The 15907-nt window shown below is 47.5% G+C and overlaps 1 protein-coding gene across 1 annotated transcript in view; it reads left to right on the plus strand.

The window, feature by feature from the left end:
* The window catches only part of LOC145360408 (Fc receptor-like protein 5), a 96161-nt gene that overhangs the window by 73984 nt on the left and 6270 nt on the right, over positions 1–15907 (plus strand). Inside the window, exons 7-9 of the mRNA XM_080215607.1 lie at positions 878–1168; positions 3410–3706; positions 10253–10342. Coding sequence (XP_080071733.1) covers positions 878–1168; positions 3410–3706; positions 10253–10342 — 678 coding nt within the window. The remainder of the gene's footprint in view (positions 1–877; positions 1169–3409; positions 3707–10252; positions 10343–15907) is intronic.

A 15907-nucleotide genomic window follows, 5' to 3' on the forward strand; every position in this document is an offset into this window, starting at 1 on the left:
CTGGTAGGCAACACACCAGCCCTGAATCCCTGCCCTTACTACCAACTCTCCTATCCGTCCCTTTAACTGTAGAGTCCCCAATCACGAGGCCCAATCTCTTACATCCCCTAGACACCTGAGCTTTTACAATAGGCTCACCCCCAGAGTCCTGCTCCCTCTGGCCATCCCCAGTTGATGCTTCCTCAACTGTAGCCTCCAGGACCGAAAACCTATTTTGGAGGGGAACAGCCCCAGGGGATTCTCCTCCCACATGCTTCTTTCCCCTCCTCTTGACATTGACCCAAGACTGATTACTAGGAGTGACTATTTCCTTAAAACTCCTATCAATGTCTCTCTCAGCCTCACGAATTATGCGGAGCTCATCTAATACCACCTCCAGCTCCTTAACACGCTCCTCCAGAAGCTTCAATCTAAGACACTTCCTACAAGTAAAATCCCCTGAAACACTACTGGATTCCCTCACCACATACATCCCACAGGAGATGCAGCACACTGCCCGAACTGCCATCCCTGAAACAGGTAACAGCAAAAAAAAAGTAAAAAATATAACAAAAAAAAACTTCCCCACACTTATAATTAGGTTAGAGGAGGTGGGAGGGTGGGATTCTCTACTAGTGTAGAGAATCGGGTATCCTCTCTGGACTAATTTATAGGGTTAGGGATTCCAGGATTCCCAGCGACTGCGAAGGAATGGCGATATATTTCCAAGCCAAGATGCGTGGCTTGGAAGAGAACTTGCAGGTGGTGGTGTTCCCCATGTATCTGCTGCCCTTGTCCTTCTAGATGGAAGTGGTCGTAGGTTTGGATCTTTGGGTGAATTGCCTGGTGGTGACAGTCCTCAAATGACCAATGTTCTATTATCGATTAAATACTACAGATCCACTAACACAGCCACGCATATCAATTGACCAACCGTCTGGAGTGTATTTGGAAGGAGAGTTGGTCGCTCTTACCTGCTTCTGGAGCAGACAGTATCGTGATCACGTTTACTTCTACAGAAATAACCAAATGTTGCCCTTTCCTCAACTACCTGCAAACAACAACACTAGAACATTCATAGCAACCAGCCCAAACCAAGGAGGACAATACCAATGTCAATACGGAACCTTGGTCAAAACAAGGCAATTACTGTCCCAGCTCAGTGAGGCTGTAACAATCATTATAGCAGGTGAGTGAATGAGAACAAAGATTCTTAATATATTTAATATATTTTCATAGTTTTTTGTATTTTCATAGTTATATTTATTTATACATATTTTCATAGTTAATATATTTTAACATATTTTAATATATTTTCATAGTTTTATATATTTTCATATTTATATTTATTTATACATAATTTCATAGTTAATATATTTTAACATATTTTAATATATTTTCATAGTTTTATATATTTTCATAGTTATATTTATTTATACATATTTTCATAGTTAATATATTTTAACGTATTTTAATATATTTTCATAGCTTTATATGTTTTCATAGTTATATTTATTTATACATATTTTCATAGTTAATATATTTTAACATATTTTAATATATTTTCAAAGTTCTATATATTTTCATAGTTATATTTATTTATACATATTTTCATAGTTAATATATTTTAACATATTTTAATATATTTTCATAGTTTTAGCAATTTTTTTGGTATAAAAGATATTTATTTCAATGTAACATTGCTAAACATTCCCAAAGAGTGTCTCTGCCTTCAACTTTGCATATTATCTGTCATTTGTCATAGTTTACCCTCTGGTTTCAGCTTCTCTGCAGTTTGGCCATTCACATCTCCTATTCTCTCTATGGGCTGCCATTAGCAGCCTTTCCCCTGGTTTCTGTGGCTATGACTCATCTGTCATTCCCTCCCCCTGCAGTATAAATATCTCCCACTTTCTATGCCTTTTAGCTTTGATAAGGGATCACCTAGTCTCGAAACGTCAGCTTTTTTCTCTCCTTACAGTTGTTGCCAGACTTTCCAGCATTTTCCCTTTTGGGATCATTTGATTGATTCTTTGGGCGAAACGCTTGTCGATTGAGAAAGGCTGGACAAAGTTGGCTCTTATTGGAGTTTTAAAGGATGGGAAGCGGTCTTATTGAAACACATCAGCCGGAATTCCCTGGTCTCGCACGCCCTGCTCCCGCTGCCAGTGGGAATGGAGAATTTGACCCTCAGCTAAATCTCCACTCAGAGCAGCGGGACTGAAAAATCCCAGCCACGAGCGAGGTCAGAGAATTCCGGCCATCGTATCCCGAAGGGAGTTGCCAGGAAGGATGCTGCAAGAATATTTCCCCTGATGGGAGAGGCTGGAAGTGAGGGAAACTGTGTAAAAATTAAGGATGTCCCATTTAAAACTGAGATGAGGAGAGTGTTTCCTTTCTGTTGGAGTCATTGATCTGTGGAATTCTCTTCCTCAGAACGCAGTGGGTCATTGCATAAATTCAAGGCTGAGCTCAATAGATTTTTGGTCAACAAGGGGGTCAAGGGTCATGGGTCAGAACTGAGGTCACATCAGAGCAGCCATGATTTTATTGAATGTTGGGAGCAGGATGGACTGAATGGCCTACTCCTACTCCTAAGTTGTACATTCCCCTGTGGTCAGTATGTCCCTGATAGTGGAAATAGTTCAAATTGCCATCCCTGGTAGGAAAAGTTACAGCGAGAAGTCTCACAACACCAGGATAGAGTCCAACCAGTTTATTTGATAGGAGGGATTACTATCAAATAAACCGGCTGGACTCTAACCTGGCGTTGTGAGACTTCTTACTGTGTTTATCCCACTCCAACACCAGCACGGTAGCACAGTGGGTTAGCGCTGCTGCTTCACAGCTCCAGGGTCCTGGGTTCAATTCCCGGCTCGGGTCCCTGCCTGTGTGGAGTTTGCACATTCTCCTCGTGTCTGCGTGGGTTTCCTCCGGGTGCTCCAGTTTCTTTCCACAGTCCAAAGATGTGCGGGTTAGGTTGTTTGGCCGTGCTAAGAAATTGCCCCTTAGTATTCAGAGATGCGTAGGTTAGAGGGATTAGTGGGTGGGATATGGGGGTAGGGCCTGGGGGGGATTGTGTTCGGTGCAGACTCGATGGGCCTCTTTCTGCACTGTCGGGTTCTATGACCTCCACGTCAAGATAAAGCTATACCATCCGGATATTTCAAATGCAGATAAATCAGGAGAATGATCAGAAGTGTCCCATGGTTCATGTGCTGAATATTGGTCAAGATAACTGCCAACGTGCTCAGATATGAAGCCACCCCAAGGGTTAATTTTTTGCTTAAACTCATCCGTAAATAGATCAGCCACAGACCTGAACAGGTTTTGGTGCCATTAGGAACATGTGCCGGACGCTGTGTTGCAAACTGTCAACTTACCGAAATGGAGCTGGACTATCCATTCAACCGAGATTTCTGCATTTCAGATCTATCCAAGCCAACTTTATCGCTGGATTCGAGACTTCTGGCGGAGTATGGAAAAGCTACTTTTAATTGTACAAGCCCCTGGAAACTTGCTGCCATCACATTTTCCTTGTACCAACATGGAGAGAAGAATTACTCAAAGGTCCAATCCGTTTCCGCGCGGAACAGTTCAGTCACCTTCACCGTGACAAACGTCAACCGTTTCGACACGAGGAGTTACACCTGTCAATGCAACGCACATGTGAGAGGAAGGCTACTGACATCAGCTCAGAGTGACGCCGTGCATTTCAAATTCAAAAGTAAGATTCATGCAGCAACTTCCAGGAAATCTCTCCTTTTGTCATTTTTTATCATTTCAATGCTGTATATTTTAACACCAAGGGCTATAACTGCTGGCCTCCGCAGTATCAGATTTGGGTGGGATAAAGCTTTGCCAGGGAATCTCTTGTGAAAGTTCCCAGGTAGGAATTTCCACAGCTATTGTCCAAAGAGCTAATATCCCTGGACAATTGTGCTGCACTGGGAATCATCCAAAAAAAGCCATTAAATCCCAAGTTTTGGATGATGTTGCCAGGGTTACAAGGGTAATTACTCAGAAAGTGTTAGAGAAAAAAATAATAAAACCCCTTCTAACTTCTGGGTAACTATTTTAAAGGCTGATCCCTGCACTGGGCTCCCCCGGTGATTAACCACCCCGCCTCAGTATTACCAAGCCCTGGGGCGGCATGGGGGCACAGTGGTTAGCACCGCTGCCTCACAGCGCCAGGGACCCGGGTTCGATTCCCAGCAGCACGGTGACACAGTGGGTTAGCACTGCTGCCTCAGAGCGCCAGGGACCCGGGTTCGATTCCCAGCAGCACGGTGACACAGTGGGTTAGCACTGCTGTCTCACAGCGCCAGGGACCCGGGTTCGATTCCCCGGCAGCACGGTGACACAGTGGGTTAGCACTGCTGCCTCACAGCGCCAGGGACCCGGGTTCAATTCCCAGCAGCACGGTGGCACAGTGGGTGAGCACTGCTGCCTCACAGCGCCAGGGACCCGGGTTCGATTCCCGGCAGCACAGTGGCACAGTGGTTAGCACTGCTGCCTCAGAGCGCCAGGGATCTGGGTTCGATTCCTGGCTTGGGTCACTGTCTGTGTGCAGTCTGCACATTCTCCCCGTGTCAGTGTGGGTTTCCGCGGGTTCTCCGGTTTCCTCCCACAGTCTGAAAGACATGATAGTTATGTGCATTGGCCGTGCTAAATTCTCCCTTGGTGTACCCGAACAGGTGCCGGAGTGTGACGACTAGGGGATTTTCACAGTAGCTTCATTGCAGTGTTAACGTAAGCCTGCTTGTGACACTAATAAATAAACTTTAAAATTTGATTGTGCTCAGACTTACACCAATTTAAGATTATCAGTGGGGCTCATAAGAACATAAGAAATAGGAGCAGGAGTAGACCATCAGGCCCTTCGAGCCTGCCCCGCCATTCAATAAGATCATGGCTGATCTGTCGTGGCTCAGTTCCACTTTCCCGCCCTCTCCCCATAACCCTTAATCCCCTCTCTTATCAAAAACCCATCAACCCGCGTCTTAAAAATATTTAGCGAGGCAGCCTCCACCACTTCAACGGGCAGAGAATTCCAGAGATTCACCACCCTTTGAGTGAAGAAGTTCCTCCTCAACGCTGTTCTAAACTGCGCCTCCCCTCCTTTTTTTGAGACTGTGCCCTCTAGTTCATGGTGTGGCTTACAGAAATGTAGTTAAATATGTTCACGTGCAGGGCCTGTCCTCTACAACATAAAAAATATGACTCATGCATTTCAACTAAAGAAAAGCATTTGCTCAATTTACAAAATAATCCACTCACATTTGTCTGCACCTTTAAGACTTGATTACCTGTAAAGTCTCGCATTCCAGCCATTATTTTGTAAATTGAGTTGGTGTCTTTATATGCCCTGTTTGTGAACAGAAATCCCACTCACCTGACGAAGGGGCAGCGCTCTGAAAGCTAGTGGCTTTTGCTACCAAATAAACCTGTTGGACTTTAACCTGGTGTTGTGAGACTTCTTAATGTGAGTGGCACAGATTAGCAGTTTGCCCTTTGTGTGCTCACCTCCCTATTCTGTGAAGTAGTGGTTTCTCTTCACCATTCAGTGAGAAGAGTGCATAGAACATAGAACACTACAGCACAAATAGGCCCTTCAGCCCACAAGTTACACCGATCATATCCCTACCTACCAGGCCTATCTATAACCCTCAATCCCATTCAACCCCATGTACTCATCCATGTACATCCACCCTCCGGCTGGACTGAGACCAAGTCAGTCAGCCACCCTCAGAGAGGCGCTGTCCAGGGCGTGGAGGGCTGAGGGGGGTAAATAATGACCGGTAGGGGGGCAGGGAAACGCCATGGCGAGCGGCATTTCCTCCTCATAAAAGGAGTGGGGGAAAGGAGAAAAGAATTTGGGGGCCAGCATTAGGAAATGACTGGGAGGCTGGAGAAACAAGATTCACGGACAGGGAAAAGGTGAAACCACTCAACAGAGCACCTTGCTCCAGGTGTGGGTGCTGTGGCATCCCTACAGGGCTCTCCCCCTTGGGCAGGGGAGGGTACAGGGCTGTAAAACCCCTGGGGCACATGCCTGCACCTTATATGAGTGTCCAAAAATGGGTAACTAATTGAAGGAGACAGAATTGAGGTGTTCCTTCAGAATTGCAAATTTAGAATCATAGAATCTCGATCACCTCCAGAAGGAGGCCATTTGGCCCATTGAGTTGCATTGACTTTGCAAAGAGGATCTTACTCAGGCCCACCCAGTCACCCTGGCCCCTGCAACACCATAGAAATATAGAAAAACTACAGCACAATACAGGCCCTTCGGCCCACAAAGTTGCGCCGAACATGTTCCTACCTTAGAGATTACTAGACTTACCCATAACCCTCTATCTTACTAAGTTCCACGTACTTGACATGGTAGCACAGCGGGTTAGCACTGCTGCTTCACAGCTCCAGGGTCCTGGGTTCGAATCCCGGCTCGGGTCACTGTTTGTGTGGAGTTTGCACATTCTCCTCGTGTCTGCGTGGGTTTCTTCCCGGTGCTCCGGTTTCCTCCCACTGTCCAAAGATGTGCGGGTTAGGTTGATTGGCCATGCTAAGAAATTGCCCCTTAATGTCTAGGGGTGCGTAGGTTAGAGGGATTAGTGGGTATAATATGTAGGGATATGGGGGTAGGGCCTGGGTGGGATTGTGTTCAGTGCAGAATCGATGGGCCGAAGGGCCTCTTTCTGCCCTGTAGGGTTCTATGATTCTACTTATCTAAAATTCTCTTAAAAGACCCTTGCATTGAACATGGCTAATCCACCAAAGCTGCGCATCTTTGGACTGTGGGAGGAAACCCACGCAGACACGAGGAGAATGTGCAAACATTTCACATACAGTGACCCGCGAGCAGAATAAAACCCAGGTCCGTGGCGCTGTGGGACAGCACCGCTAATCACTGTGCCATCTTCTCACTGGGCCTGATTTTAACAATGCGTTGCACTCATTTTCGAAAACTTGGTAAAGTCGGGCGTGAGGCGAGTAGAGCGAGTAGTCCAGTGCCACTCTGCCTGAGATCAGTTGGGTGGTGGAAGGGAGAGTACGGGGGGGTCCACTGCCACTCTGCCTGAGATCAGTTGGGTGGTGGAAGGGAGAGTACGGGGGGGTCCACTGCCACTCTGCCTGAGATCAGTTGTGGGGGGGGGAAGGGAGAGTAAGGGGGGGTCCACTGCCACTCTGCCTGAGATCAGTTGGGGGGGGAGAAGGGAGAGTAAGGGGGGGTCCAGAGCCACTCTGCCTGAGATCAGTGGGAGGGAGCTGGGGGGAAGGGAGAGTAAAGGGCGGGGGGGGTCCACTGCCACTCTGCCTGAGATCAGTTGGGTGGGGGGGGAAGGGAGAGTAAGGGGGGGTCCACTGCCACTCTGCCTGAGATCAGTTGGGGAGGGAGAAGGGAGAATAAGGGGGTCCACTGCCACTCTGCCTGAGATCAGTTGGGTGGTGGAAGGGAGAGTAAGGGGGGGTCCACTGCCATTCTGCCTGAGATCAGTTGGGGGGGGGAAGAAGGGGCTCGCTGCCACTCTGCCTGTGATCAAAGGGAGGTAGGGGCACAAGGGTAATGTCATGGGGGGGGGTGGGGCAATGTCTGTGGGTGCCGGGGGGAGGCATCATCCGGCCCGGGAGGGATGTGGTGGGGGAGCCACATTCCATCATTTTTTTTTTTCTGCGCATGTGCAGTGGAGGCGCCCATCGGAGCTGCAGGGTTTTGGGCACGTTAAATCCCATTGGCAGGCTTGTGCAGTGCGATTTGGAATCACTGATATCTTTTCAGGCAGAGTGTGTGTGGGGGCACCTCAGAACGGGTCTAAAAATCAAATCCCAGTTTCAAGACCACCCATTACTTGGACTCAAAGTGGTAAAATAACACCCTGTGTGTTAATGCAGGACATTTATCAGGATTAAAGAGATGGATAGCGATGGAATTAGGGTATAAATCTCGATGCAGTGCAACAGAACAGCATGAAGTCAAGGGGCAGAATTTTTTTCATTTTTACGCAGAGTAGGGCAGCATGCGGGTAAAGCGATGTTAAAGCTGCCATCTCCCAGTGCTGCCTTTTTCCCCGTGATGGTGACAACTTAAAACAAACCCAAAGTGTGTGTCACACTGGTGGGGTGGGCCTGTCCCGCAAGCAACCCCACTTCTTAGAATCATAGAATCCCTACAGTGCAGAAGGAGGCCATTCAGGCCATCGAGTCTTTACCGACAACCCCACCCAGGCCCTATCCTCAACCCCATGCATTTACCCTGCTAATCCCCCTGACACTAAGGGGCAATTTAGCACAGCCTAACCCGCACAACTTTGGCCTTCTTAAGGATCAAGGTGCCATTTTCATAGCAGCAGAATTAGGCCACTCGGCCCATCAAGACTGTTCTGCCATGGTTGATATTTTTCTGATCCCCCATTTGCCTGCCTTCTCCCCATAACCCCCTGATCCCCTTATTAATTAGTTAACTAACCAAAAGTAACCACCCGTCCACATCCCTCCCACACAATACCGACCCCCCCTCCCACCACACTGCCCCTGGCAAGGGTCAGTGCCAGAGAGTTGACCCACCCCGGCCATGATCCTCTCCCACCCTCCCCCCCCCTCAGCGATGCACTCACCTGAGCTCCTCCATCAGGTGTCCCCGCCAGGTGCGCTGTGGGAGAGACCAATCATCGGAGGGCGGGGGGGGGGGGAACAGGGAGGAGGGAGAAACCAATTATCGCTGGGGGTGGGGGGGGAGGTTTGCACATCAAGACCCCTGTGACATCACCGGCAGCGCGCTGAGGCAGTCAGGCACGTAGATCAGTACAGTTACAGGCCCTTCGGCCCTCAATGTTGTGCTGAGCCTCGTCCGAAACCAAGATCCCGCTCCCTATCGTTCTGACATCAGCACCAAACACGATTTGGGCATTCTGAGGGACTTTCCACTCCTCCCGCCAAAATCCCAGCAGACTGATCTTCTGTGAATGTCTGTTTAGGCTGTTGTATGTTTATTGATGTCTCCTTTATACATCCACAGGCAATTCAGCCCGCCTTGTTGTCCAACGAGGGGGATACACGCGGTGGGTCGTGCGAGGGCTGCTCTCGGACGTTGCTTCGAGAGTTGCCTCGAGCTTCACGTCGTTAGTGTACGCTTAAACTGGACCGACTGACGGGCAACACAGCAACTCAGTGACTGTTTGCTGTGCAGATACAGGGACCCGGGTCGGATCTCCGACTTGGGTTGGTGTCTGTGGGAGTTTGCGCATTCTCCCCGTGCCTGCGTGGGTTTTCTCCGGGTGCTCCGGTTTCCTCCCAAAAACGTGCTTTTAGGCTGATTTGTGTTAATAAATTGTCCCTGAATTGGATCTCCCTTAATCTGGCGCGCATATAATTCTCTAAATTTGAACCCCCTTTATTGTGGAGTCCATGAGATGTAGGCAAAAGTCGTAGGTAGAAGAAGAATTGGAATGAGGCACTCACTGAGGGTTAAAATGGGTGGCGCGGGCTTGTAGGGCCAAAGGGCCTGTTTCCTGTGCTGTGTTGTTCTTTTGTTCTTTGATACAGGGGCGGAAAATTACTCCATGCGATCTCTAAAGGGAGTTCTTGTTGGAAATGCTGTGTCTCCTCAACTTGATGTGGGTATGCCGGCGTTGGACTGGTGTAAACACAGTAAAAAGTCTGACAACACCAGGTTTTAGTCCAACCTATTTATTTGACAATATACTCGCAAGCATTCGGGTTAGCCCCTACCACCCTCTGTGTAAAAAAACTTGCCTCGTACATCTCCTCTAAACTTTTCCCCACTTACCTTAAACCTATATCCCCCAGTACTTGACTTTTCTACCCTAGGAAAGAGTATCTGACTATCTACTCTGTCCATGACACTCACAATCTTGTAAACCTCTATCAGGTCACCCCTCAGCCTCCATCATTCCAGTAAAACAAACCGAGTTTCTCCAACCTCTCCTCATAGCCAATACCCTCCAGACCAGGCAACATCCTGGTAAACCTCTTCTGTACCCTCTCCAAAGCACCCACATCCTTCTGGTTGTGTGGTGACCAGAAGGGGCTAACCCGAAAGCTTGCGAGTATATTATCAAATAAATAGGTTGGACTAAAACCTGGTGTTGTCAGACTTTTTACTGTGTTTCCTCAACTTTCCACTGCTGGCCTTCTGTTCCGATACTCACTAACAATTTCCCATCATTCCAGTGCCTATTTTTGGCTTGATTTGCGGCTAAGTATTTCCATGGGAAGCAGGAGTTTACTTACTGTATCCTTTATCTCCTTCTAGATAATTCCACTGGACTGGGAGCTGGGATGGGCTCTGCGGTGGTGCTGTTTCTCATCTTCGCTCTGATTGGATTGTACTTTTGGAAGAAAGGTGGGTTCCATCATATTTAATATTTGTTCATTAAAAATACATCGCCGTGTTTTCCACTCTTTCCTGCTACTAATCGTTGCCTTCAAACATTTACCATTCAACCCCTAACCTTGTACGGATACCGACCAATGAAAGAGCTCAGGGTGAGACCATTCAGCCCCTTGAGTTTGTTCCTCTGAGATCACTAACTTATTGTCCACTCAAAAGTGTCTTTACCTCCAGTATAATGTATTATCAGACAACCATTAGCTTAGGGACCCCACGCTCCCCGAATATTCTCTCTTCCACCTTCTTCTGTCGGGAAAAAGATACAAAAGTCTGAGGTCACGGACCAACCGACTCAAGAACAGCTCCTTCCCTGCTGCCATCGGACTTTTGAATGGACCTACCTCGCGTTAAGTTGATCTTTCGCTACATCCTAGCTATCGCTGTAACCCTACATTCTGCATTCTTGTTTCCTTCTCTATGAACGGTAAGCTTTGTCTGTAAAGGGCACAAGAAACAATACTTTTCACTGTTTCCTAATACGTGTGACAATAATAAATCAGATCAAATCAAGAATCTCTCTATTATTGCTATCAAAGTGGGCAACCTCACATGTATCCAGATTATACACCATCTGCCGTGTAGATTCCCACACACACAGCTTGTTCAAATCGCACTGAAGTATCTCTGTATCCTCCGCACAGCTCACCCTCCCACCCAACTTTGTATCATCTGTAAATTGGGAGGTAGTACAGTCACTTCCCTCTTCCTACTTGAATCCTCATGGTGTGAAGGCCAACATACGATTTGCCTTTTACACTCTCTGCTGTATCTGCATGCTTACCTTCAGTGACTGGTGTACGGAGACACCAGATCTCATTGCACCAAAAAAGATCAAAGAATGGTCCAGCACAGGAACAGGCCCTTCGGCCCTCCAAGCCTGCACCGATCATGATCCTGCCTAAACTAAAAACCGTATACACTTACAGAGTCCCTATCCTTCCATTCCCATCCTATGCCTGTATTCGACCAGACGCTCCTTATCTGCAGTTATTGTACTTTGTCCCAAAACCTCCCCGGGCAGTGCGTTCCAGACATTCACCACCCTCTGTGTAAAACAACTTGCCTCGTACATCTCCTCTAAACTTTTCCCCACTTACCTTAAACCTATATCCCCCAGTACTTGACTTTTCTACCCTAGGAAAGAGTATCTGACTATCTACTCTGTCCATGACACTCACAATCTTGTAAACCTCTATCAGGTCACCCCTCAACCTCCATCATTCCAGTAAAACAAACCGAGTTTCTCCAGCCTCTCCTCATAGCTAATACCCTCCAGACCAGGCAACATCCTGGTAAACCTCTTCTGTACCCTCTCCAAAGCACCCACATCCTTCTGGTTGTGTGGTGACCAGAATTGTACACAATATTCCAAATGAGGCCTACATCTATACAGTGAGAAGTCTCACAATGCCAGGTCAAAGTCCAACAGGTTTATTTGGAATCATGAGCTTTCGGAACGCTATTCCTTCACCAGTGAGTGGGCAGTGCTCCAAAAGCTCGTGATTCCAAATTAACCTGTTGGACTTTAACCTGGTGTAGTGAGACTTTGTACTATGCCCACCCCAGTCCAACACCAATATCTCCACATTAATGTACAGCTGCAGCATGGCTTGCCAATTTTTATACTCAATGCCCCAACCAATGAAGGCAAGTATGCCGTAAGCTTTCTTGACTACCTTATCCACCTGCGTTTCCACTGTCAGGGATCTGTGAACATGTACGCCCAGATCTCTCTGCCTGTCAATACTCCTAAGAGTTCTACCATTTACTGTCTAATTCCTACATGTATTGGACCTTCCAAAATGCATTATCTCACACCTCTCCGGATTAAACTCCATCTGCCATTCCTCCAGCCAGTCTCCAACTGGTCTATATCTTGCTGTATCCTCTTCACCATCCACAACTCCATCAATTTTTGTGACATCTGCGAACTTACTGATCAAACTGATTCGGAGTTGAGGAGGAACTTCTTCATTCAAAGGGTGGTGAATCTCTGGAATTCTCTGCCTGTTGAAGTGGTGGAGGCTACCTCGCTCAATATATTTAAGTCACGGGTAGGTAGGTTTCTGATAGACAGGGGAATTAAGGGTTATGGGGAGAAAGCGGGAAAGTGGAACTGATCCACTTCAGATCAGCCATGATCTTATTGAATGGCGGGGCAGGCTCGAAGGGCTAGATGGCCTACTCCTGCTCCTATTTCTTATGTTCTTATGTTCTTAGACCAGCTACATTTTTCTAAGAACATAAGAAATAGGAGCAGGAGTATGCCATCTAGCCCTTCGAGCCTGCCCCGCCATTCAATAAGATCATGGCTGATCTGTCGTGTCTCAGTTCCACATTCCCGCCCTCTCACCATAACCCTTAATCCCCTCGCTTATCAAAAACCCATCAACCCGCGTCTTAAAAATATTTAGCGAGGCAGCCTCCACCACTTCAACGGGCAGAGAATTCCAGAGATTCACCACCCTTTGAGTGAAGAAGTTCCTCCTCAACTCCGTTCTAAACCGCCCCCCCTTTATCTTGAGGCTGTGCCCCCTAGTCCTACTGTCCTTTCTGAGCGGGAAGAGTCTCTCCACCTCTATCCTATCCATCCCATTCATCATCTTATACGTCTCAATGAGATCTCCCCTCATTCTTCTAAACTCTAACGAGTACAAGCCTAGTTTATTCAGCCTCTCCTCATAGCTCAATCAACCCCCTCAACTCCGGCATCAGCCTAGTAAACCTCCTCTGCACTCCCTCCAAGGCCAAAATATCCTTGCGTAAGTACGGCGCCCAAAACTGCACACAGTTCTCCAGCTGCGGCCTCACCAATGCCCTATACAGCCGCAGCAAGACCTCCCTACTTTTATATTCAATCCCCCTCACTATGAAGGCCAACATCCCATTCGCCTTCCTGACCACCTGCTGCACCTGCAGGCTGGGTTTTTGCGACTCATGCACAAGGACCCCAAGGTCCCTCTGCACCGTCGCCTGCTGCAGTTTTTCGCCACGTAAGTAATAATCCTTCCTACCATTATTCCTACCAAAGTGGACCACCTCACACTTGCCAACATTAAATTCCATTTGCCATTTCCTGGCCCATTCGCCCAGCCTATCTAGATCCTTCTGCAGACTCTCCACACCCTCCGTACAATTTGCCTTTCCTCCAATCTTGGTGTCATCAGCAAATTTCAACACCCTACACTCGGTTCCCTCCTCCAGATCATCTATATAAATGGTAAATAGCTGAGGCCCCAGCACCGACCCCTGAGGCACTTCACTAGTCACCATCCGCCAATCCGAATCATTTTCCTCCAAATCATTTATATATCCTACGAACAACAAAGGTCTCAGGACTGATCCCTGTGGAACACATTCCCTTTCTCAATTTATATCCATTCAGATAATTGTGTCATCATAAGAACATAAGAACATAAGAAATAGGAGCAGGAGTAGGCCATCTAGCCCCTCGAGCCTGCCCCGCCATTCAATAAGATCATGGCTGATCTGTCGTGTCTCAGTTCCACTTTCCCGCCCTCTCCCCATAACCCTTAATCCCCCTGCCTATCAAAAACCCATCAACCCGCGTCTTAAATATATTTAGCGAGGCAGCCTCCACCACTTCAACGGGCAGAGAATTCCAGAGATTCACCACCCTTTGAGTGAAGAAGTTCCTCCTCAACACATTTACTTCCCTCATCTAAATCATTAATATATATATTGTGAATAGCTGGGGTCCCAGCACTGATCCCTGTGGCACCCCCACTAGTCACTGCCTCCCATTTGGAAAATGACCCATTTATTCCTACTCTTTGTTTCCTCTCTCGGTTTTCTATCCATCTCAATACACTGCCCCCAATCCCATGCACTTTAATTTTACACACTAGTCGTGTAATGTGGGACATTTTTGAAAGCCTTCCAAATATACCACATCCACCAGCTCTCCCTCATCAGCTCTACTAGTTACGTCCCTGAGATTTATCAAGCATGATTTCCCTTTCACAAACCCGTGCTAACTCTGCCTGATCTTTCTACTATTTTCCAAGTGCTCTGCTATCCATGGCGGAATTCTCTGATGTTATCTGCACTTGCCCCTCTATCTGGCCCAGCAGACGGGCACCACGACAGCTCAGTGACTATCACTGATTGCTGTGCAGATACGTGGATTCGGGCTGGTGTCTGTGGGAGTTTGCACATTCTCCCCGTGCTTGCGTGGGTTTTCTCCGAGTGCTCTGGTTTCCCCCCACACCCCAAAGATGTGCTCTTAGGCTGATTGGTGTAACAAATTGTTCCTAAATTAGTCTCCCCTTAACCTGGTTTCCAAGGGGGGTACCATAAGCATAGACGTGGGTCAAGGGTGGAGGAGGAAAAACACATTGTTAAGATGGCGGGGCGGGCTCGTTGGGCCGAAGGGCCTGTTTCCCGCGCTGTGTTGTTCTTTGTTCTTTGTTCTTAAAACTCCATTCACTGCAGCAGGTTTGGAGAATCCCAGCTGTGGATAATGTCAGGGGTTGTCAGGGTTAATATTTTTTAAATGGACTCTGGAATTCTCCCCACTACCAACATCAGGCTGACTCATCTATAGTTCCTTATTTTTTCTCTTGCCCCCTTTTTAAATAATGACCTTACATTAGCTAATCTCCAATCTGTAGGAACTGTTCCAGGTTCTATAGAATCTTGCAAGATGATCGCTGATGTATCCATTATTTCTAGGGTCACTTCCTTAAGAATTAAATAAACCCACAGAATGGCGCTGACAGTACAGGAGGAGGCCATTTGGCCCATCAATTCTCGCTGTTTTGAAGAAAAATCCAAGCATTGGGGTGTTGGTATCGTTGCTGCACTAGTCATCCAGACACCCAGATAAGCTCTGGAGACCTGGGTTCAAATCTCATCGCAGCAGATGGTCAAATTTGAATAAAAATCTAGAATTAAAAGTCTAATGGTGACCCCATGAAATAAAAACCCATCTGGTTCACTAGAGAAGGAAATAGAACATAGAACACTACAGCACAAACAGGCCCTTCAGCCCAAAAGTTGCGCCGATCACATCTACACCTAGCAAGCCATAGAACTATCTGTAACTCCCAATCCCATGTACTCATCCAGAAATCTTTTAAAAGACCCCAGCGAGTTCGCCTCCACCACCACCGACGGCAGCCGATTCCACTCACTCACCACCCTCTGAGTGAAAAACTTACCCCTGACATCTCCTCTGTACCTGCTCCCCAGCACCTTAAACCTGTGTCCTCTCGTAGCGACCATTTCAGCCCTGGGAAATAGCCTCCGAGAATCCACCCTATCTATTCCTCTCAACGTTTTATAAACCTCTATCAGGTCACCTCTCCATCTGCCGTCCTTACCCAGTCTGGCCTACCACGAGACTGCAAGACCCACAGTAATGTGATGGACTCTTAACTGTCCTCCGGGGTGAGTGAAAAGTGCCAGTCCGTTAGGTCAGCGTCCCACGAGGGAATTTTGAAAGAGTCAGTTCGTCCCACTACCATGTAACGTTTACTCTTTCACATCAGGGAA

The sequence above is a fragment of the Carcharhinus amblyrhynchos genome, chromosome 31, assembly GCF_965287045.1.
Source record: "Carcharhinus amblyrhynchos chromosome 31, sCarAmb.v2.hapA, whole genome shotgun sequence".
In the NCBI taxonomy this organism is placed as follows: domain Eukaryota; kingdom Metazoa; phylum Chordata; class Chondrichthyes; order Carcharhiniformes; family Carcharhinidae; genus Carcharhinus; species Carcharhinus amblyrhynchos.